This window comes from Liolophura sinensis, chromosome 6, assembly GCF_032854445.1.
Source record: "Liolophura sinensis isolate JHLJ2023 chromosome 6, CUHK_Ljap_v2, whole genome shotgun sequence".
In the NCBI taxonomy this organism is placed as follows: domain Eukaryota; kingdom Metazoa; phylum Mollusca; class Polyplacophora; order Chitonida; family Chitonidae; genus Liolophura; species Liolophura sinensis.
The window spans coordinates 36226043-36249557 of NC_088300.1; the positions used below are offsets into that span (position 1 = coordinate 36226043).

Below are 23515 nucleotides of genomic sequence, written 5' to 3' on the forward strand. Positions count from 1 at the left end.
GAATGCGTTTTTGTCATATAAAATTACAAAATTATCACAAAAAGATAAAACTGATGATGTTTATGAAAACCTTATATTTAACATCCAGATTATAACACGGCTATGCATAAAGCAACATCTTTCTCTTCAGAGACGTTTTTGAAGACCTACCTTCGTAACAATAACGCGTCCCATCTCATATTCCATAGCGTATAGAAATAATAATAATATAGCCAAAAAAGAACCTGCATAGCACAATATATACCGAAGCAATATTAATTTACACGCGTTAGTTACAGTATAACCACTGCTACTTTTCAGGAACAGGCCTACATTTCATTGAAGCAGTCTGATGAAAATCAAAAACAACACAATAGAGTCATGCGTCAACGTGTATATGATGAAGAGTGGTGTTATAAATTTTTATAAATCTAAAAATATATATTTTAGAACACACATATACAATATAAAATTAATGGTCACAAATTTATCTAGATAGTTTTTTTTAATATAAATATCGCTTCTGGGAATAAAAGGATATATCTTAGAATAAGAAATGCTTAGGTTATATTTACAAAAAATCCTAAATCATAAAGACAACTGTAAACAGATCTTTTTTTAGTACATGTCTGACACCATATATATATATATATATATATATATATATATATATATCACCGACATAAAAAGACGTTTCTCATAAAAGAAATTATAATAAAACAATGCATAAATTTTTATATGTACAGAGACAGTTTTCAAAACACACGCGAGTCGTACAGCACATTTTTGGGAAACGTTTATCAAGGGTTCGCGTTTCCCCCAAGCACATATTGCGTCTCTTAACTGTGTATGCAAGACGACGTACTACATTCAGCACTGACAATATATGGTATAGCACACGTAGCTCTATACAGGACGGCGTAATACTTTTAGCACTGACAGCCATGGTATAGAACACGTAACCATATCCTGCGTCAGACAAAATACTCCGCTTTCCATTGGACAACTGAGGTACACATATACTCGAATCCTACAGATGACGTCAAGTGTGTTTGCTGAGTAGTTTGTCTCCCTTTGTTGGGGTCCGACGGTGGTCACATCGCTTTAGCATTTTGCTCCTATTCATCGGTCTTCTGCACTGAATTGATGGGTCTTTGTAGGATAAATTCGTTACATGGTCACTCAGTTACAGGATACGCAAATATATCACGCCTTGTCCAATATGAGGATTATTGACACCATTTGCGTCGGACATGTTCTATCACTGAGTAACCATGTAACAATAATATAAAGTCGTCACACCTTCATCACTGACTAAACCATAGTAATAAACGTAACTACAGAGGACAAATGCGTGGTCTTGATTGACAGTTCGGAAAGGACACAAGCTGGCCGACATCACACGTATCGGTAATGTTACTTGCGCCTTTTGCACTCAGGTCTCCCACATGTTTTGAGAGGACAGTTTAGGGCAGGCTATTTTGTCATTTCAAGACGACGCAAGAAGTATAATTATCATCGTTATTTGTCCTCCAGGTAAACCTCGGCTCCTGTTTCACAATATGTTCACCTACAACTAATGTTACGTGTGTACAGATATACGGTTCCATGGCCTTGTCACGTCTACAACTTTCACTAAACTTCATAAAATTAATATCTCATATTTTGTAAATGACCCTGTCTTGGTTATAACGTCACATAAGGTAACGTATGTATTGTTAAGGACAAAATTTCGAAATTTCCTACATCTGTACGCTTACTAAAACGGGAAATTGAGCCACAGAGCCAGTTTCAAACCAGACACAAAGAGAATCAGATTGTGTACAGATCAAATAATTATTCCCGCGAAACTCCGATGAACTTTAACATACTCTTTCGACACCAGGTGTCACCCAAACAAGCATTTCTCGTCTGACTTGACGGATGGCGGTTGCAAAGAGCCTTCTGTAGCGCCGACGCTCTTAGAGGTGAAGTCTGTCGCAGAAAGCGCCACACAGCTGCAAAACAAGAAAGAAGCAAATAATGCATAAACCTTGATCCCTTTTTCTGCCTAGAGCTTGCCACAATGTATAAAATCCCTATCAAACCTTTGTATTTGGCAATTTCAGTCTGATTAGGGTATTTCTGGACATGCATTTTAGGGTGGAGTTGGATTAGGTGGGATGGAGTTGGGTGAATTTCGTAAAACTTTCTGTTAATTAGTTATGTATTTTGGTCAGACCAGTGTTCTTCAAAACACGTAAAACTAGCCAACGGCCTCATCGATCTGTTGATGTAACCTATGCTCTACGAACAGTGAGAGCAGCGGAATCTGCACAAATTCCCTGAATGTCGATCCAAGACCTGAATTCAACCTGATCTTAAAGGCGAGTTCTAGTGAATGAAAGACAAACGTCTCAATCCCTCGAATACGACTCCTGTCCCACAGAATTGTGTATGATGCTTTACTTAATATTTCACACGTGAGTTGTACAATAAATTTTAGGGAAAATCACAACCTATTTGCCATGATCAAGCATTTCTCACTTAAGTCAAAATCTTAAACCTCTTCCAATGTTTAAATTTAGAAACGTTCGATGGAAGCAGTAACTTTTGTCTTAAAACACATTTGTATGATAATATAACATTTATGAGTCCAAAATTTATAAATGACCCCAAAGTAAAATTTCAGATCATATTTTCTAATTTGGATTTAAGTCAGAAATGGCTTTTTGAAATAGGCAGCAGGTAAACATGTGAACAGGTTAATGAGTTACACAGAACTGCACAGTACAAAACTACACATATTTATCTAAATTTTGAATATTCTTGAATACCACGGAAAACAATAATGAAATGAATTTACCTGGGTTTGAACAGACCGCTGGTAACGGGGCAGCGGTAGTAATGATGTTGGTGTTAGGCGTAGGCCGCAGTTCGTCCCTAATAGTGAATACGGTTTCCATTCCTGCTTGTAAGTGATCCGATATGTGACAATGTAAAAGCCAAGTGCCCGGATTGTCCGCCTGCATTTCTAGCGTCTCGGAAATTCCCGGGAAAACTTCGATGACGTCAACTCTGTTGGTGATCTGTTGTTTATGTATGAGCGTCTGGCCGTGGAAGTGCACGGTGTGTATGTCTATCTCTGTCCCCATTCCCAGCACATACCAAGCCGCCACGTCGCCGTTGTACATTTCAATTCCATTGTTATTGCCGTAAATGCGACCATTTATTCCGTGCATCAGATTACTTTCTTCGAAGTCTGGATCGTCCACATCCGTTCTTGTGCGAGCGTACGTGAGAATGTTTTCGTCAATATACCAACTTTTGTTCTCATCTGTCACGGTAAAAAGAAGCGTAAACTCCTTGTCTATCTTGTCCTGTCTATGAGAGTTCGTATCCAAGACGCCATTTCTGCAGATCACCAACGGACCAATCAGGCCAGAGTTTACATCGCGGACAGGGTCCACGTGAGAATAATAAGGCCACGCGATGCAGTTCGGATCTCCTTCGGCTGGTCCTGACATTTCCGGAACATTCCACGTGTACGTGAAGGTGGATCCACTAGCAACTGAAGCCCCAGAGTTCCTTCTGCTTGATCCTTTGTACAAAGCGCCCTCGTTTATTTTCTTTGAGATTATTCCATGAGGATAAATCGAGTAAGGGCGGCTCGCCATGTTCTTGAAAACAATGTTGATGACGTCACCAACTTCTGCCCGGATGTACGGTCCCATCATTCCAAGATGTCGGTCAGTGTCATCTCTCTTCATTTCCACTCGAAAGCTGCTGTCCGTAAATTGACGATATAGAACCTTCTTGTAGGTGCTTCCAATAAATCCCGTGTCGTTGCGTACAAATATGTAGCCATCTCTGGAAAAGACAGATGGATAAAAATGTCTCTGTACAATTCGGACAACACAAGACTGCTGAATCAAGTCTGGCAAATTCTGATTTTGCATTATAAGAAAATGACAAAAAGGCACAAAACACAAAATGGGTATCAACGACACTGCCCATCCACTACACATGTATGGGCTCTCGCAATACGACAATTTCTCACTACTTAAATGAATATTACAGTGCTCTCTGACCACACCGAATTGCACAATTGGGCCATTTGCTGAAAAGTGTATAATAAAGGCCAGACATCAATCGAAAAATCGGTCAATAACGCACACTTCATTCCTTGATAGTTTTTTCCTTGTTCAAGATACATCAATTAGTACTTTGTCGGCTGGTTGAACTGAAGTCAACAAGTCAACAATTTACAAGTGGACAAAACTTACGAGTCTTCGTCGTACAGACTCTCTCCTTTCACAATACCGATCTTTGTTGGAGCAAAGTCCCAGAGTCTCTCGACAGCGGCGATGTAGAGAGTCCTTGTGACTCCCGTGGTGACGGTCTGTATCCTAGGCAACCGGTTTCTCGCGGGCATAACACGGTACAGGGCCGTCATTCCGCCAATAAAGTTAACATCCGTTCGAGACACGAGTCCCCATGTACCTAGGTTGTGAAAAAACGGAGGAGAAATATTGAAATACCACCATGTTGTGTAATTTATTTACATTTCGCATTGATTCTTGACACATATGTTACTGAAATCAAGCTTAAAAGTCTGAGGTTATAACCTTCGTGATGAAATCTGAGATACTTTGGCAAAAAAAAAACAAAAAAAAAACACATTCTCTTAAATGTCTTCTTCATTCGTGTATAGGCCTTTCCGAACTGCCTGTCAAGGACACGCGGTTGACAATCATAAGCAGTTTTGTTGCAAATAGGTCAACCGGATGTCCCAAACATTGTTATAAATGTTTCATCTTTCTGTGACGTCATGACGTCACAACTGCTTTCACCGGCAATGGAATAAAAGTAACCTTGTCACAAGTAGGGGTGGAGGGACATCGGATGTGATGGATCCATCCATTCTTTGTTGGCCAGATATCTTTACCATGAAAATGCGGTTCACGATTACTATCATGTATTAATCTCATTTAATGCATGGTTCAAAAATGGTATGCTAATGTCGGATGGCGCATGTAGATGTAGTTCATGTATTGTCTTCGTACTGTGATTATTCCCGTGGCTTGCATGGAGACCACTGTAGCTTTCTCCTTAATTTACGACTTACACCAAACTAATGTCAACATTGAAATGGATCCATTCCGGAAATATTCCTTAGTACAGAGTAGCAATTTGTTCCAGAAATCAACAAGAGGTATACGTGTACATGTATTTCACAGAAATATTAACCATGTGTTCTGAATCTGAAATCTTCTCAGCATTTCATGTTCAGAATATCACAGAAACTGCTTTCAGTGTTATATATGATCATTCCTATTTATGTCGTTTATTTAATATTTGTTCCATAATAAGAAAAACTGGACCTGGTGTATCGAATCAGAATACACACAGTCATGGTGAAGGAATGTTAGAATAGAAGTTTACAAGTACACTTTCTTATATACTCCATAAAATACCTGGATTGTCGGGAATCATGATTGCCGTGGCTGTAGTCCCGGGAAATACCGCGATGGTATCCACACGGCCGCCATCTTTGACAAGAGTGTTGCCATAGAAATGTACTGAGTGCAGATCAGACTCTGTTCCCAAACCAATCAAATGCCAGGATATGCGATCATTGTTTAGGACGGTTAGGCCTTTCAGATTTCCATAGCCTCTTCCGTTGATACCTGTATACATTGAGCATTAAACTATAATTTGCATCGTGCATGTAATGACTCGTCCAAGACATGTATCAGCTTAGACAACTTTATGTGAAATGGATCCAAATCAGTTTCAAAAGTCAGAATTAATGCTAAACTGTTCATTAAATAAAGAGAGTATATCCTACATGTATTATGCACCTTCCACAATTATATCTTATTTTTCAAATATGTACATATGAAATAATGGATTGCAAAAATATGTTTTATTTGTGATTTCTATTTCTCACATGGGTCATTGTCATTTGGTCAAACTTAAAAAATAAAATGACTTTTCTTACTTCTCATTTTATTAGATTCGGCAAAATCTTCATCATCTGTGTTCGTTGTCCTCAAGCCCTGAATTCGGATATTGTCATCAATATACCACGAAAGGTTTTCGTCGAAGATTGTGAACAATAATACAAACTCTTTGTCAACGTTTTTCTAAAAACAGAAAAAAATAAAACGTCAAGTGATTATTTCACTGAACACGATAAATCTTTTCAAACAATTTGAATGACCACTCAGCACGTGAATGTTCCACAGGTTTCCCAGGAACAACTGTTTTTGGCCAGAGCGGATTTTTTCTTTTTTTAAATTTTTACTAGAATTTCACATATTTATGTAGTAGTAGTAGGGTGTTCCAGACATCACTTAGAATTGTAGGTTATCACCTCGGTAATGTTTTTCACATCTGGATTACATGCCACAGCTGACAACTGAATGAAGAAATAAATGGTTTTGCTCGAAATCCCCTCAAATTATGAGAAATTTAAAATTCACGATAAATTACCTGTTGGCCGTCAGTTGTCAGAGATCCTTTCTTACAAACCAGCAGTGGGCCAACAAGACCGGAACTGGTATCTCTGACAGGATCTACACCTGATTGGTAGAAATTGGTGATGCAATCAGGGTCAAGGTCACTAGGACCAACTTCCTCCGGGATATACCAGAAGTACACAAATATACCGCCAGGCCCCACTTCGTTGTCATATAAGGCACTTCCTACAATACATACATGTCATTATTAATAATGTCAAAAGCCCGATTCACTGGAAAGAACCATAACAAATACAAAACCTTCGATTTCGGGTAGGGACTAAAACATTCCCCCCGATAGACCGTCATGAATATAAATGATATTCTTTGTCAAACTTAGAAGTATGCGTTTTACTGTAAGATTTTTAGTAAAACACCATTATCAAAAACATTAGCAAAATTTGACGGCATTTGGATAAATAAAAAAAATTAATAATATAAATTCTAAAGCCAATTGTTCTGGGGGTCATCATGGACGGTAACGGTATATAACTAAGTGACAGAAGATAAAGTGATGAATGAATGGGATACCTTTAGATTTATCGTTGTATTTCGAGCCCTCTTCATCTTTTTTCACACTGACTCCATGAGCTTGAAGTGAATAGTTCCTACTTGCCAAATTTTGGAACACAACTATGATTGTCTCCCCTACTTCCGCCCTGATCACGGGTCCCAAAATTCCCAAATATTCCTCTTCGGGAGTTTTCGTCTTTCTCCGATTAAATGAACCATTGGTATACTCGAAGAACTTGGCCTTTTTGTAAACTCCACCAATTCTCTGTGAACTATGTTCATAATAAACAGCAGAATCCCTGGAATTATGGGAAAAGAAGGTTATTATTAGAAATATTAGAAAGGGGTTTCATTATTCATTTGGTTGATGTGTAACCTGTTTCTGTGACGGTTAAACAACAATCTCTAAAACAAGCAATTTTATTTCAGTTGAGCCCTTTTTGTTCCATCCGTGAAAGGAAACGATCCATATACACTATGAAATTTTGTTAATCGTCCCATCTGTTATGATTAAACCACATCCGACTTACTTGTCACTCTGTAACAAGGATCCGCCATTAAACCCATCCATACCGGAAGGAGCAAAATTCCAAGTCACTTCCTCTGCTGCCAGATAATAGTCACGATATAATGAGGAGAACGATTGCGTGTTGTCCCTGCACAGACGGATATCAAGGAAAGCCTGCATGCCAGCTGTAATCATAAACTAATTTTGTATTTAACATTTTCAGGTGAATTTAATTGTCTGATATTACTTCATGCTGAATGCTTGATTATGTGATTACCTTTTCTTTTCCTTAATGAGATTGCAGTTTTGGAAAAACATGTTTTCACTATTATTTTAACATCAACAGATTTACTGTGCTCACTGTTAGAGAGAAGCAAAAGTTTTGCACTAACATGGTGTGCGACTACCATGGGTTTTAATAGTTAGGTTCTGGGGCTGATTACTACGAGTTTAAGGAATAAACTTAGTCGGAGCCCAGAGGCCGATTCATGTGACTTTAGGGAGTGAACTTATTGTCAAGGTATAGGGGCCAGTTCCTGCGACTTTAGGTAATGCACTCAGGCAAGGCGCAGTGGCAGATTCCTGCAACTTAAGCTAATGCACTACGACAAGGTACACGGGCAGATTCATGCTATTTTAGGGAAAGTACATAGACAAGATACAGGAGCAGATTCCTGCTACCTTAGGGAATGCACATTGGCAAGATACACAGGCAGATTCCTGCTACTTTAGGGAATTGCACATATGCAAGGTACAGGTGCAGATAGGGAATCCACATAGACAAGATACACGGGCAGACTCCTGCTACTTTAGGGAATGCAAATAGACAAAGCACACGGCCAGATTCTTGCTACTTTAGGGAATGCACATTGGCAAGATACACGGGCAAACTCCTACTACCTTAGGGAATGCACATTGGCAAGATAGAGGGGCAGATTCCTGCGACTTTAGGGAATGCACATTGGCAAGATACAGGGGCAGATTCCTGCTACTTTAGGGAATATACTTAGTCAAGGCAAGGGGCCAATTCTTCCGACTTTAGGGAATGCACATAAACAAGGCACACGGGTAGATTTCTGCTACTTTAGGGAATGCACATAGACAAGGCACACGGGCAGGCTCCTACTACCTTAGGGAATGCACATTGGCAAGATAGAGGGGCAGATTCCTGCGACTTTAGGGAATGCACATTGGCAAGATAGAGGGGCAGATTCATGCTACTTTAGGGAATGCACATAAACAAGGCACACGGGCAGACTCCTACTACCTTAGGGAATGCACTTTGTCAAGACACAGTGGCCAGTTCCTGCACTTTAGGGAATGCAATTAGTCAAGACACAGGGGTCAGTTCCTGCGACTTAAGGGAATATACATAGTCAAGGCACATGGGTCAATTCCTGCAGAGTTAGGAAATGTACTTAGTCAAGGCACTGAGGCAGATTCCTGTGCCTTGAGGGAATGCACTTTGTCAAGGCACAGTGGCCAATTCCTGCACTTTAGGGAATGCAATTAGTCAAGACACAGGGGTCAGTTCCTGCGACTTAAGGGAATGTACATAGTCAAGACACATGGGTCAACTCCTGCAGAGTTCGGAAATGTACTTAGTTAAGGCACTGAGGCAGATTCCTGTGCCTTGAGGGAATGCACTTTGTCAAGGCACAGTGGCCAATTCCTGCACTTTAGGGAATGCAATTAGTCAAGACACAGGGGTCAGTTCCTGCGACTTAAGGGAATGTACATAGTCAAGGCACACGGGTCAACTCCTGCAGCGTTAGGAAATGTACTTAATCAAGGCACAGGGGCAGATTCCTGTGACTTTAGGAAATGCACTTTGTCAAGGCACAGGGGTCAATACCTATGTTTTAGGAAATGCACTTAGTCAAGGTACAGGGGTCAATTCCTGTGACTTTAGGAAATGCATTTAGTCAAGGCACATGGGTCAGTTCCTGCGACTTTAGGGAATGCAAATAGTCAAGGCATGGTAGCAAATTTCTGCAACTTTAGGTAACAAATGAACGTAGTCAGGGCACAAGGGCCGATTCCTCCGACGTCAGGGAAACTTACACAGTCAGGGCCCTTGGGGCCCAATTTCTGCAACTTCAGGTAATGAATTAACGTAGTGAGGGCATAAAGGCCGATTCCGGGACTTCAAGAAAATGAACACAGCCATAGCCCTGGGGTTAATTCTTAGGACCCAAGGTCTTGCAGAACGTGAATGTCATCGTAAATCTGAATTACATGACTTAATGACCAAAAACAGTGCATACATAGATCTACCCGCAAGACAATGCTCCAGACTTTGTGACGTCAACAAAACTATATAGGGTGTTTATATCCATTCAAACTATCACGTTAAAAGGATCCAAGTAAGCCAAACCTCGTATACTGATTCTCTCATGGATATGTTTTTAGGTTATATGGAAAATAATTCCTCAAGATTTACTGAAGGATGAAGTGATTCATAAACGTAATAATAACTTCATAAATAATAATTAATAAACGTTTGCTGTACACTATGAGATTCACAACATAAAGACACAAAGAAAACGCCACAGTAAAATAACACAGCTATATAAAATTTCTCTCTTTAGGTTAAAGAACAAAATCAAACGTCGATCAGTATCATTAGCTTGACAGCATCACTGAAGTTTCATATTTGGATACAACTACATAATATAGTAAACATATGTAATAATATAGCCGATTTTCACCTGTATAATGATCGTTAACTTGGCAGTTGATCAACCATCGACCGGCATTCTGTGGTATCATCAAAGCCGTCTTAAATTCAGCTGCGAATAATCCAACAGATGTCTTCCTGAAAACGAATGAAGTCATGAGAATAACAGTTAAACTCCAATCAGATATTTACGTGACACACGTGTCCACAAAATTTATTTATTTGTTTATTTGATTGGACTCAAGAATATTTCACTTAGACGACGGCGGCCAGCATTATGGTGGGAGGAAACCAGGCAGAGCCCCGGGGAATCCCACGACCATCCGTATGCTGCTGGCAGACCCACAAAATTTATCATAAGTTGATAAGAGCATAAAATGCAGTGATGCTTTCACCACATAGTCTAAATTATTGTGGGGCCAAACCTGAATAGTTAAGTTATTTGATGAACATATGCATTAAACTTTTACTCATGTTAATACGAATAGTAATCCTTAATCATGAACGCATAATGTTTTTTTTTTTAAATTATAAACAGCTACAAGTGTAATAACCGGATGTCTAATTTATTCATTAACTAAGCTGGTGCTCAGTTTTCCTTGTGATTGTCAAAAGGGTATGATACGACTGTTGTATAGGTATATACAGAAACCACTGTAGCATAGGGATTCATACACAGGCCCTACACAGATCGTGCAGTCTGATGAAATCGTCAGCACTAGCCATCGACCAATAAGGTTCGGTAACAACTCGCAATTACCATGTGTGTTAAGTATACCAGCGAGCGTCGATGAGTTCCTAACATTTCACAGTAGCATTTGATAATGTATGTAAAGACACCTATCACAAAGTACATGGACACAGCTGAAACTTGTTTCCACTTTCGTCTTTATTTATACCCTTTTCTTGTAAAAAAATGTGTGTATAGAGATGTTTGTGGGCATGACTGTATTTACTTCATTAAGGCATTTTTCTTGACAGAAAAAAAACAATACAAGACAAAAAATAATCTATATATGAACACGGTTTTATGACCTCTTAATTGAAAAATACATTTCTGAAGCTGTGTGTATTCACCTTGAGAAACCCAAGAAAGGTTGCCCCAAAACAAACAGTCTTGAGTGACCTGAAATAAGAACTATAACGCGTGCACGTCTTGAAAATGTCCGAATATCTCGTGATTCTACAGGGTAATAAATGGTTTTTTTAGATTCAAAAAGCAATGTTGCGTCAGTCAATATAGCATCCAAACGGGATATTTGTTGTCTTCATTTTCTGCAGAAGGGGAACGTAATTACACAGACTTTGATAAGAAATTTAGGTTGTACTGAGAAATTTGTTAGGCGTTTTTTTTCTAATGAAGGCTTCAAGAGGGATTTCTTGTCCTCTCAAAAGAGAAATGCATATATACGTGAGGCAATGATGAAAGTGCCGAAAAAATCCTCGAAATGTGCCCTTTTTGTTTACTTAACATGCCAAGGTGACACTTACATGTCAGTATCGCAAAGAAAGCGTCAAAATTTACACAGCTTACCATCTGTTAAGGCCTGACACGCACAAAAGCTACTGATATCGAAATCCTGAATAGTACGGCCAAAATGTACTCAAACTTGCCCTCCCTTAAAGCTAACAGACTAGTACACTGTAAAAAAAAACTGAAAAAAAAATGTTTTGTAAATGACGGTTAAGTTTATTTTCGAACAATAATTTCTGTCCTGTTTTCTTTTTACAGCAGACTGAAAAATTTACTTTGTAGATTTGTGTACAAATATGATTTGCAACAACCAAAATAATGTGCCATATTCGGGAATCACACCAAACCCATTTTTTTTCAACAGTAATCACTAATATAGTGCTATTTTTCTGATTGCAGAATTTGAATTTACTTTCTTCCGAATTATGTCTAAAACAAGGCAGCTCGATCTTGTACAGAGGCTCTCGTCAGCCATCAGCAAATAATTGATTTTCATTGATATATATATATATATATATATTGAATTTCCGAGATTTTTCAAATAACTGACACGTGTAAGCCCCGAAATAACGGTTTAAGGTGTCTTGCCCCACCGTTCAACATTTAACATACTTTGATGTATTCCCTGATGTTGATTGCAGCTGCATTACAAACACTGTCGCAAAAAAATACACTCACTACATAATATTCTGACTTTTCAGAAACTTTGACGGCACTACGTGATTCGCGTATACAGAGAGCGATATGATCAGAGTTTCTGTATAAATATTAGACAAGGCGTTCAGAGAGCGATAGGACCAGCGGTGTTGTATAAATATTTGACACCGCGTGCTGAGAAGCGATACGATCAGGGGTAGTGTATAAATATTTGACACCGCGTACGGAACAATGAGCGATACGATCAGCGGTACTGTATAAATATTACACAGCGCGTACAGAGAGCGACACGTATATATATATATATATATATATATATATATATATATATATATATATATATATATATATATATATATATATATATATATATATATAGCCGATCGTATTCACAGTAAAATGACCCCTCACTGTGGCAAACACGACTGCGTGGCGTGTACGCCAGTGCATGACACTTCACTTCAATTAATATGAATGCTTTTATAAACCAGTCTAGTATTATAAAGAAAGCATTATAAAATAGCATCAAGAACTTAGGGTAGGCGGAGAGTTTTCATTGATGTTAGTCCCATGGCTTTGTGTATGTTAACATTTAATTATTTCACTCAACAAACTTCACTGGGGTTTATATGTTCGTCTGCATGAGTTTGTAAACATCGTTTCCATTTTAATATATAGGAAATCTTTGAGCGCCCATCTAGTTGCATGTATTTCTTCCGTTTCACAAGCATTGTAAGCTAAACAGACAAGAGACTGTTACAGAAATTTAAACCTACCTGTGTTTGTTATACAGGAGCGTTTGTCCGTGAATCAGCACGGTATGTAGGTCTACCTCTGTCCCCATTCCTAGCAGATGACAGTTCACCAACTCCTTCTCACAGACATGGAATACAGGCAATGTGCCGTACAGGTTGCCATTGATGGCATGTAGCAGGTTGCTCTCTGCAAATTCCTCGTCTCCTTTCTCAGCCAGCTCTCTGCAAGTCGCTGGATTCCCACATTTGGCAAAGTTCCGCTCTTGATACCAACTAACATTCTCGTTGAAAATCTTGAACAGCATAGCAAAATCCTTCTGTCGATCTCTTCGCGTGTTGTCCGGCATCAAAGAGCCTGGAATATTATAAGTTTTTTCTTCATTTTCTTTTTTCAGTTTGTTTAAATACTACGCTTAAAGGCAAAGAAAACTTTACAATGAAGTATATATCGGATGAAAAACCATTAAACACTGTCTAGGAAAATAGTTCAATGTATTTTTTTTTCAGATTTTTTCCAACCGATTGAAATTGTTTTAAAACACAACAGAATATCAGTGACGTCGCATACATATTTTTTGCTTGATTTAGTTTGTTTGAAACTCCTTTCGACGAATGTATCCACATATATACAGAATGGTGAAATTTAGCAATTTTTAGGTGTTTAGTGACCGGATGTGACGCCACTAATCCCAATAAGGTCAGAAAAGGCCACTGCAGAATCCAAAGTTTCAACTGCATTTTATTGGGCTGAAGAAATTCTACAAAACAGAAATCCAACTATTTTTGTGGACAGCGTTTAATGGTCTTTCAACTGATACATGCTTAACATTAGTGTTCCCTTTGCCTTTAACGCTGTTTCAGCCTTATCTTCTATAGTTGCAAAACGAATCCCAATTCCGTGATATGTTTTTAATTCTGTATATGCATGGCGTTGAATAAAATTGCACTCCACGTGGATCGATGTTCTTAGTAAATTTACGTACCGTCTGTCTTTTCAGCAAATCTTGAAAAAAATAACAAAAAAAAAAAAAAAAAAAGAAAAAGAAAAAAAGAAAAGAAAAAAAAACAACTGCCTGGTTCTCTATCCTGTATTCTAATTTCTTACTGTATATATTTTTTCAGTTCCATTGTGGATGAAATATAGTTAGGTAGTTAGTTCTACGATTATTGAAAAATAGTGCTCCTTCACCGTGTCTTATACGAAAAACTGAGTTGGACACAGTGATGTTACATTTAATTCTTTGGGGGTTGTGTTGAAATATGGTTTGGTAATTAGTTCTGCGACTTTTGCCAAAGACGTACCTCTTAACCTTATTTTACAGTAAGATGAGTTGAACACAGTAAGGCAACGTTTTATGGACCATGCAACAAATAGGGAAAACTAATGCTGAACTGAGAGGTCACGTATTTGTGCTCAGAGGTTGGTGTTAAATGCAAAACGGAAACGAACACTTAATGTAAGTGTACATAGAGCCTATGAGCTTCATAGCTTCAGGATGTGCAGGCATGCATTTTACTGGTCCATAACATTGGGTTAGTATTCTGCATGAAACGCTACTGTAACATCTACGCATTCACTGTTACCTACTACGGTATTAAGTAACGACCCATCCCACTCTAATGGACACTTCAGTTATGTAAACTTCTCTAAGTACAGCGGCTAAAAGTGTCTTTCCAGGTAACTAATACAAGGGAAAGAGGTGAACTGAGCGAACTGCCGTGCAACCGGTAGCACGTGCTCCGTCACAGATCCTGGGGGTGCGGCATCCCAACAAGCTCTCCATACAAATGAGTAACGCATACGTCAAGATATCCGGTTACAGGTGAGGCACGTGTTGTCGGCCACAATCAAACAAAGTAAATATACATCAATCTGTTACATGTATATGGATCTGTGCACAGAAGTTTACATAATGTTATAAAGGCCCGTTTTTCACGCTTGGAGTTACAACCATGGCAACCGGCTCTGTGGGCAAAACGACGCCACGGTTTGATATGTTACCAGCTTAGTATTCTGATTCACATTAACCTTGCATTTCTGAAAACTAAACTAGAAGAATGAAATAGATCTCAGATCTGCCACGGTAGTTATGTGTTCGTAACGTTAAGGAGGCTTCGTGTAAGTGGACTAAATCCGCTAAAAATTACCTTTTATTATGCACGAAGTAATAATCTATACGACGGAATGTCAATTTTAATATTATATTGCCCATAGTCTGCCTCTAGGAGAAAGATAGTCACTGTGGTTGACATTATCGATAGGAATTATTTGATTGATTTATTTGATAGATGTTGTACGACTGACGCCCTTATTGGTTGACGGCTGGTATATGAATGTCTGTTTCGACACATAGATTCAAGAATATTTCACTTAAGGCGGCCATCATTATGGTGGAAAGAAATCGGGCAAAGTTTGAGGGAAACCCACGACCATCCGCAGTTTGTTGGAAGACCTACCCACGTACAACCGAAGAGGAAGCCAGGATGAGCTGAACTTGAAACCACAGCAGCCGCACTGGTCGGACGCTTTTGAATCATACTGTGCTGGGCTGGCACGCTAGGCCTTGTCGACAAATCAAACCAAATGTTTTTCTCTAGATGTTAGGTTCCTTATGACGCGCCATATCTTTTTGTCAAGATCTCAATTTCAAGATTTATTAACGTAACGTGTTGATATCAGATCTTCAGGATGGTAGAAGACCGAGATTGTGGATTAATTAACGATATGTCTTCAGAAATCACTTACATTTTAGCCCTTTTTGCATACATAACTACTCTGTACACGCGTTTGATATCTGACCTTTTTTACAAGTTAGCAAGAGCCCGATCAGCCCTGAATTCGTGTCTCTCACTGCATCCACGTGGGAGTGATACGCCCAGGTCAGACACGTGGGATCGTCGGGGGATGGGGCAAAATTTTCGGATATTTTCCAGATATACTGGTAACGACCACCAGGGGGCACTCCATCGTCTCGTTTGTCCGACCCGGATGTCCCATCCATATAAAGAGCTCCTAAAACATAGATATCAATTTAGTTAAGTAGAAAAAAGTACAGGAGTGCTTTTGATCTATAATTAGTTTCGCACGTTTTGCTGCGCAGTGTACTTTTATAAATTATCCAGTTCTAAAAGGATGCTGTAAACAGTGTATCCTTTGTCAGGATTATCCGCAGCTAATCCGTAACTCTTTTATAGTTATGTATCAGTTATTTTAGAGCAATGGAACCGGGTAGTAGCTGTATAATAATGAACAGATATTGTCACAGTTTTTTAAATTTTTTTTGCAAACTGATTATAGAAAAGAAAACTAAACAGAGCCCCTTACGTATTAAAAAGAAACGCCTATCAGTTTTAGTTGCTGCTTGTTGAAAACAGAGCCTTCATCCGAATATTAATAAAGAAATAATAATTAAAATAACCACATTATATATACATATTTACCAGGTTCGTGTATCTTTAGTTTGGCGAATCGAATAGTCAAAATTTTCTATCTATTGCAGACAATAGCACAAGTCTATCATTTCCCGTGGCGAGAATTTCATGGCGTTTATCTAGGTTCTGACGTATGTTTGCTCTGCATTGCTCAAGGACAGTGACTCAGCATTTTTGACAATAATACTTTGATACATTGCTTATTGGTTTCTTTCTCTTAACGTTGCTGATCGTGCTGCTCGAGTGTTCTTTTTATATTATTCATTCGTCATTATTTTTCACAAACGTGAACATGCCGTGCGAAATATACGACATTACCTTCTTGATCTTTGTCGTACATGACCCCGTGAGGGTGGACGCTAAATGGTCTGAAACATCGGTTGAAAAAGTTAACGATCATTCTGTCGCCGACTTCCGCTCTAAGGGCTGGACCTAAAATCTTCATCCAGGAGGATTTGCGAACCTCAGTACGGTAGGTCTGGTCTGTATACTGCTTGTACACACACTTTGTGTAGATACGCCCTATCCGGTCAGTGCCTCTTTTGAGAAACACATCTGCATCTCTGAATGGAAAATATAACAGCATTATTGTACCAGGTTGAATAGGTTTTAAGCACCTCCTCGGCCCCTGATGTTAAATCTAATTCATTGATATAAAACTCTCCACAAAACACAACGTATTCTTCTTTCTACATGTTGCCTTTAATATGAACAGCTACTGAATTTATGGTCTGCAATCACATTTTGTGCTTTTTACATAAGACATACCGTTTACTACTACACAGACATATAGTATTGTTGTGTGCCTTTCTTTTTCAGAATACACTGAATAACGCTTCCGTTGAAATGAAAATGCTAGTTTAAGACTGTATATCATGATTTATTAACTTATTTTTGATACCAGAAAAACTTTCTCCAGTAAACTGAAATCTAAACCAGGGGCATTTGGATTTGAGCACACTTAGATCAAAGGATTGTGGTTACCATCAGTCAGAAATATCTGGCCATTGAGTACATTGCTAAGGATATTGTGGAGTCATCGTGTAAATATGGAAGACTAATGCCAGTTATGCACCGATCAAGGTATTGCATATTGAACAGCGGGTTCAATATACCTTGACGGTATGACCTTCGTGGCAGTACTGGTATACATAAGATACCGTCTTTCGTACTGACTGTAAATCACTCACTCTTGTCTGTTGTCGACGATGTTTCGACCCCCCGGGGCGTAGTCCCATTCTACCTCCTCCGCCGTCAGGTAGTAGACCCGGTCACGTGCTCTAACGCCAAGAAATGATACCAGAAAGAGGCACGCACACAGTTTGAACATGGCGTCTGAAATGAAGATTTGGTAATATTCGTCAATGATGAAGGGGCGTGTCAGTTCAGTACTGGGAAGATGAAATTCCAAAATAAGCTTCAGCGCAAATAAGTTACGCAAATTAACACCTGAGTAAGTGCTGTGAAATTAAGTGCTAAGAAATTTTTATTTATTTGATCAATGTTTTCTGCCGTACTGAACAGAAAAGTTAGACCTTTCTGTAAAAGTTATGAAATCGAGAGTAAAAAATAATGTTTAAGGAAATACCATTTAAATTATTTAAAATTTTAAACCCTGACAGATGGAAACTACAAATGAGTACCCCTCGCTTACTGGGGTGCAATGTATTGAGCTGTATTTTATCCTTTAGATATAAATGCTATAATGGGGTACATAGCATAAAGCAAGTCGGTCCAAATTGTGCATTCCTTTGTACTTCCCTTTAATGCGTGACATTTTATGAATACTTACAGACTAAATTAAATATAGGTCGTTCACAAGTACTGAAGAGGCTGATGGGTTTCTACACAGCTTAAAAACGAATTGTTTAGGCTGGAAAAGTTTCTAATTACCGCGGATGTGGACATACACGGTGTAAGAGACCTACCATTATATTCGGTGGTACAATTTCTGAATGTAATTAAAGACGTACAGCATAGGGAGTAAAACAGAGCAGTGTGAAAGCTGATCAATGATCACACGTAACCGGTGAAATACGGCCGCTTGTCATTTACCTAGGTCAGGTTTTTATTCTAACTGTTCACGTAAATACATAAATAGTGACGATTTACACGCCCCCCAAAACCAGCAGAATTAGGTAGAAAAAAAATGCCGTGATGTTAATTGCAAATTATTAGCCGTCACTGGTCGAGAATAACCAACGCAGTTTTGACTCGGAATTTTGGCTTGGTGTTGCATGTGCACGTTGCAAAAACATAAAGCTTGTGGAATGAACAACTGGTGATTTAGCATTGTCTCTTGAATTGAACGGATATGCAATGGATCTCACGCATACTGACTTAACACCAAGTTGTGCGATACCGACACGCTGGGGTAATAACTTTATGGGCACGATCATGTGTGGTTTTGGACAACTTGCGTGAACACACGTAAAGGCTCACTGGGCACAGCAGGTCATGACAGACAGTGGAGTTGTCGCTGTAACCACGGTTAAAGCTCGGGTGAGAAAGGGTGGCTAAGCTAAGTAACTTGAGAGTGTCTCTCATGTTGTGGTTTTACTAGACGGTGCAACAACCTATAATGGTCGTTTAAGGTTTTCCACCTTCCCTCTTGGCGTTTACATGGCGAAGAAAAGCGCATACTGAAAAAAGCCTAAATATATATTTGTGATTGAAAGCTCAGAATCTAGTCAGAGGTCACATATTATGTGAGTCCTCATCATTTTGCAGGCTTAGTCATGCTGAGACAGAACTGGTCGGTAAGGCAGTTGAGAGCTCATCGACATCCAAGAAGAAACAATAAGAAGCCAAACAGAAACAGAAAGAGATCGAAAATTCTAAATATGTTGTTTGCCCTGACCCACACATGGTCACACGAAAAAATTACATAGGTGAAAATACTCTCAAAGATTTAGAGAAAAGGTGTTCTCAGGTAAATTTGACTCAAATTTGTTTCCTTCGAGTAATATGTCATTTTTCTGATTGTATGGGACTGGTGTATTCAATTGCGTATATAGAAGTTTACCTTCCTCGCCCTCCCTCCCCCCGACCCAATATACTGACAAGATATATAACCGTTGTTTGCCGAAAAGGGGAATATGACCAGTCCTAAAGTCTTAATATATAGAAGAACAACTCTCCAGGTACATGCTAGAACCGTATGCCAGTTTTACTGAACCATTCTCTATCGTTCGTTCAAAGGTAAAACGTCAGATGATTCCTGATTCATTGATATCCGTATGCCTGAAATCTTATTCGCACATTGTCCCTTAATCATCGACAGTCATGCGCATGGATCTGGAAGCATCGGGATATGTGACCCTTACGATGACCCCAGCCAAGTTAGCGTTAAATTGCCCAAAGGCCGCTTCTGGATGCGAAATTTTTGTGTTATCTTGTTCCCACCTGCTTGCACCTTTATCTGAACGCTTTAGCCAGGGAGGACAGAAAGTCGCATAGATAATACAAGTGCGTTTTTCACAGGTGTGTCTGTGTTTGCGGTCGTGAATGGGTGAGGGGATTTCCCTAATTTCTTGCATCCTCAAGCTGAAACGCCACCGCTTCCAATTGGTTACAAAAACTCTTGACCTTGAACTCGACAGAGGACACCAAGCACACCTAAATTTATGATTGCTCCCATATCTACATATAGCAAAACCAGTATGAGGTCGTATAGTTTTAGGTATAGATTACAATGGGATATACTGATATACAGGAAAGAGGGAGAGGTCATAATACGGTGAATTCTACTTTTTCAAAAAACGATTCTATCCCCGAAACTAAAATTGCTGTGCCCTATGATATGCCACAAGCTACAAAAAGGAGTTTTCTTTCTTCACTTTCTTTGAAAACGTTTTTCCCGCCGGTATTCTTAACATCACCCTATTTGTGTTTTTAATTTGAGCAATAAGTTTACATAAGTCAAACATTTATGTTCTACACATTTTGCCAACCTGTACGACAATTTTTGGCACACGTGAATGTTTATATGTACATGGACTTGTTTACTATCTTTGAGTGTTAATACATTTTATTGACAACTACAGAGATTTTTTGATGGGACATAAACGTTAACACGTCTTACACCATGGATTCCAGTAATGTATTTGTGAGGCATAGACTGAGAAGACCACGGACAACTACGGTTCCGCAATGTTCCACGGTAGGCCCGTTTTATTTTTTTTACAAAGTTTCAGAAGGAAAGGATCGAATGAGTACAAATGGAATGAGTACAGAATGAATGATTGCAAGCGGGTAATTCATGCAGGACCAATTCGGGGATATGTAAACCATATATCACAGTGAGACAATCAGCATGGGGTTTCGGGCTATGTTTCCCTGTCAGAATGCTACCCCCATCTGACCTGTTCCCCATTTATTTACCTCTCCCCAACCCTCCTTCTAAGGGCTCGCTTCAAGGAGAAATCTAGCACGAAATTCCCGTGAAGATGTTGAATGCATATCTTAAATTATTTTGCGCGGGTTTAAAGCTTTCGGGGTGGTCTATTATTTCTTACACATTCACTCTATAGACCTCATTGAATTGAAGGAACCCCAGCTGTCGTAGGCGATCCCATAGACAAAAGAAAGCAAGCATATGCCAAAAGAATTTAACTTTTGATCTACACTTCTCTTAGCATGTAAGAGCGTGAGAAACTTTCATTTAGGAGTCACATCTTCGTGCGTTTGCATATGAGCACACAGACTGAAAGTATCCTAATATGTAGAACATAGACCTAACTAGCAAATAAGCAGAATTCATATTCCCAGAAAAAGATATGTGTATTTAAGGAAAAAATTACCATTTCATTCGGCACGGAATATATACCAAACACTGTCAAGCACGATCCAATAAAACATGTATGATTTCTTTTACTGGTCATTATATCTCAGGAATATCGACCAAATGATCTGGCGCATTCGGAAATGAATTGTATTTATTTGATTGTATCTTTGCGCCTTATTCAATAATATTAATGTATAACATAATATTATTATTAATAATATACGATCATACTTACGACCCAGGGCAATCTGCAGATTGCTGGCAGACTTTTCAACGTACGACGTATTGTTTCTATATGTAAATCTTCACATTTTTTGTCGCCATATACGCGGACATATTCACTTATAAGTTTCTAATCATTACCACAAGAAAAGCCGGCACCATACCTGTGTTAATGAATGTGGATGCCTGTATATATAGCCTAGGTCGTTTACAGGTTTACTTGGACAAGCCCTTCTCACAGCGGACGACCTGACGGGTTCCGATCCCAGACACTCGTTTTTATTCGTCAGGCAAGTCAGCTGGCCAATGGTAATGAAGCTTACATCGTGGGCAAGTCCTGTTGTGGCTGGTTTAGGCGTGTAATCTGACGATTCAACCGCAAATCAAACAATCAAGTTAACCGTATACACACAGGTGTACGGATACGAAAGAGAGCCTCACGCTCAGCCTCTGTTATCCTTGGCACCCGTCCATGCGCACTCAGTGTTTACCTACACAAATCCTGTTCGCGCTGATGTCTTCAAGAAGCTTTATTGGAATGCATTTGTCACAATGGCTTAAACTGAAGAACTCCTCTCTAGGTGTACATGTACTTTGTACAATTTCATTCAAGCTGCCACGATGAAGAATAAATCCTTTTTAATTCGATCACGACCCAACAAATTAGAAATTTAAATAAGTAACCAACCCAGAAAACAATTAATTGATTAACCAACAAATAGAAGAAACCAACCATTTAATCAAACATTTGCATGATCAATCAGCTAATCAGTAAATCAATCAATCGATCAACCAATCAAACTGCCAATGCAGAACTAATCAATCATTCAACCAGTTAATCAATCAGCTAATTATTCGATCACATTACCCGTTAACTCACTAGCCGTGCAAATATATTGAGTGGAATTAAAGAAGCTCTGTTTTGTACTAAACAAACTTAGGAAGACTTGCTATGCGCTTCTCTATAAAGCCTTGAGCTTCCAGTTCTATATCTTCGCTGTATCCCGCTATAGTTGTGACATGAATAGCTCCGTATACCGCTCTGAAACCTTCCCATGAATCTCCGTCACCCGGATACATTGTACTGACGCTACAACAAATTGTGATAAGTTCTGTCTTTACCACTGGAGTGCAATACTGATCACTCGGTTCTGAACTGTTTATAAAATTCTAAATTTCTTTCCATACAGATTTTTCTGTTTTTGAGGTCACAATAACCAGGTTTCTTTTTTAATCTGACCATATCGGACGAAAATCAACTGATCATGCTAGCGCCATAGAAGTCATCACATCCGTTACCGTAACCGCGTGGTCGAGAAAAGGACGGGTGAATGAATATGTATCGAGCACTTGTATACGACTATAGCTACAAGTACAGATTGCGAAAGGTTATTGTGGTAGTTAGCTTTGTATGTAACAAAAATTTCAACAGTTGCGCAAGAGCAAAACAAATTCATTTTCCATTTTTATATAAGATAGCGCAGATTAGTGTGTATAATAAATTCAACTGGGCTACAGCTATAGATTTGTAAAGGAAAATTTCTTGCATGTTGATTTATTATGCATGCACAAGAAAAAAATACTGAATAAACTGAGAACAAAATACGACGAAAAGAGTGGAGGCATGCGCATTCACAGTTTCCCGATTGGAATCAGTTCAGTTAACGCTTGTACATCATCAAGACCATCAGTCTGCTGAGTCACAGTCAGTAAAAATATGCTTTACATGTAACGCGTCTATATACATAATCCTTGTCAATCCAAAGAACACAGCTTTCCGACTGGACCAACTGAAAGCAACCGCGGGTATCAACTGCGACGGTCTTTGTGTACACCGTAGTTTTATAAAAATCGCAGAATGCGCTCGCACATGGGTTGGTGAACAGAATCGACAGTAAACCTGTAAGCCAGATCGTCCAGTCTCAGTCGCTTTAAAGTGGCCGTTCCTTTGGAATCACTCTGTCTTTCAGGATGGGTAATCATAAAGGGTCAAATGGGAAATAGGT

At 39.0% G+C, this 23515-nt stretch overlaps 1 protein-coding gene across 2 annotated transcripts; it reads right to left on the bottom strand.

Moving 5' to 3' along the window:
• Positions 1-636: 636 nt before the first annotated feature.
• On the bottom strand, positions 637-21745 carry LOC135468401 (hephaestin-like protein). 2 transcript variants are annotated; one of them, XM_064746643.1, is made up of 14 exons: positions 21674-21745; positions 17692-17836; positions 16820-17064; positions 15870-16082; positions 13091-13424; positions 10215-10321; positions 7526-7688; positions 7014-7294; positions 6457-6668; positions 5963-6107; positions 5436-5648; positions 4245-4461; positions 2825-3828; positions 637-1976 (listed from the first exon to the last, which is right to left on the bottom strand). In XM_064746643.1, exons 2-14 carry the CDS (start codon positions 17829-17831, stop codon positions 1816-1818), a joined length of 3435 nt encoding a protein of 1144 aa, XP_064602713.1. In that variant the 5' UTR covers positions 17832-17836; positions 21674-21745; the 3' UTR covers positions 637-1815. The 2 variants fall into 2 exon arrangements, with proteins under 2 accessions (XP_064602713.1, XP_064602714.1); XM_064746644.1 differs by lacking the exon at positions 21674-21745 and adding an exon at positions 21523-21655.
• Between the last annotated feature and the right edge of the window lie 1770 nt (positions 21746-23515).

Excerpts from the sequence above, each read along its gene's own strand:
- LOC135468401 (XM_064746643.1), bottom strand. The coding sequence starts at position 17,831 with ATGTTCAAACTGTGTGCGTGCCTCTTTCTGGTATCATTTCTTGGCGTT. Across the intron at positions 16,083-16,819 it reads GTACGACAAAGATCAAGAAG|GAGCTCTTTATATGGATGGG; the intron begins GTAATGTCGTAT and ends TCTATGTTTTAG. Across the intron at positions 10,322-13,090 it reads CTCCTGTATAACAAACACAG|GAAGACATCTGTTGGATTAT; the intron begins GTAGGTTTAAAT and ends ATTCGTTTTCAG.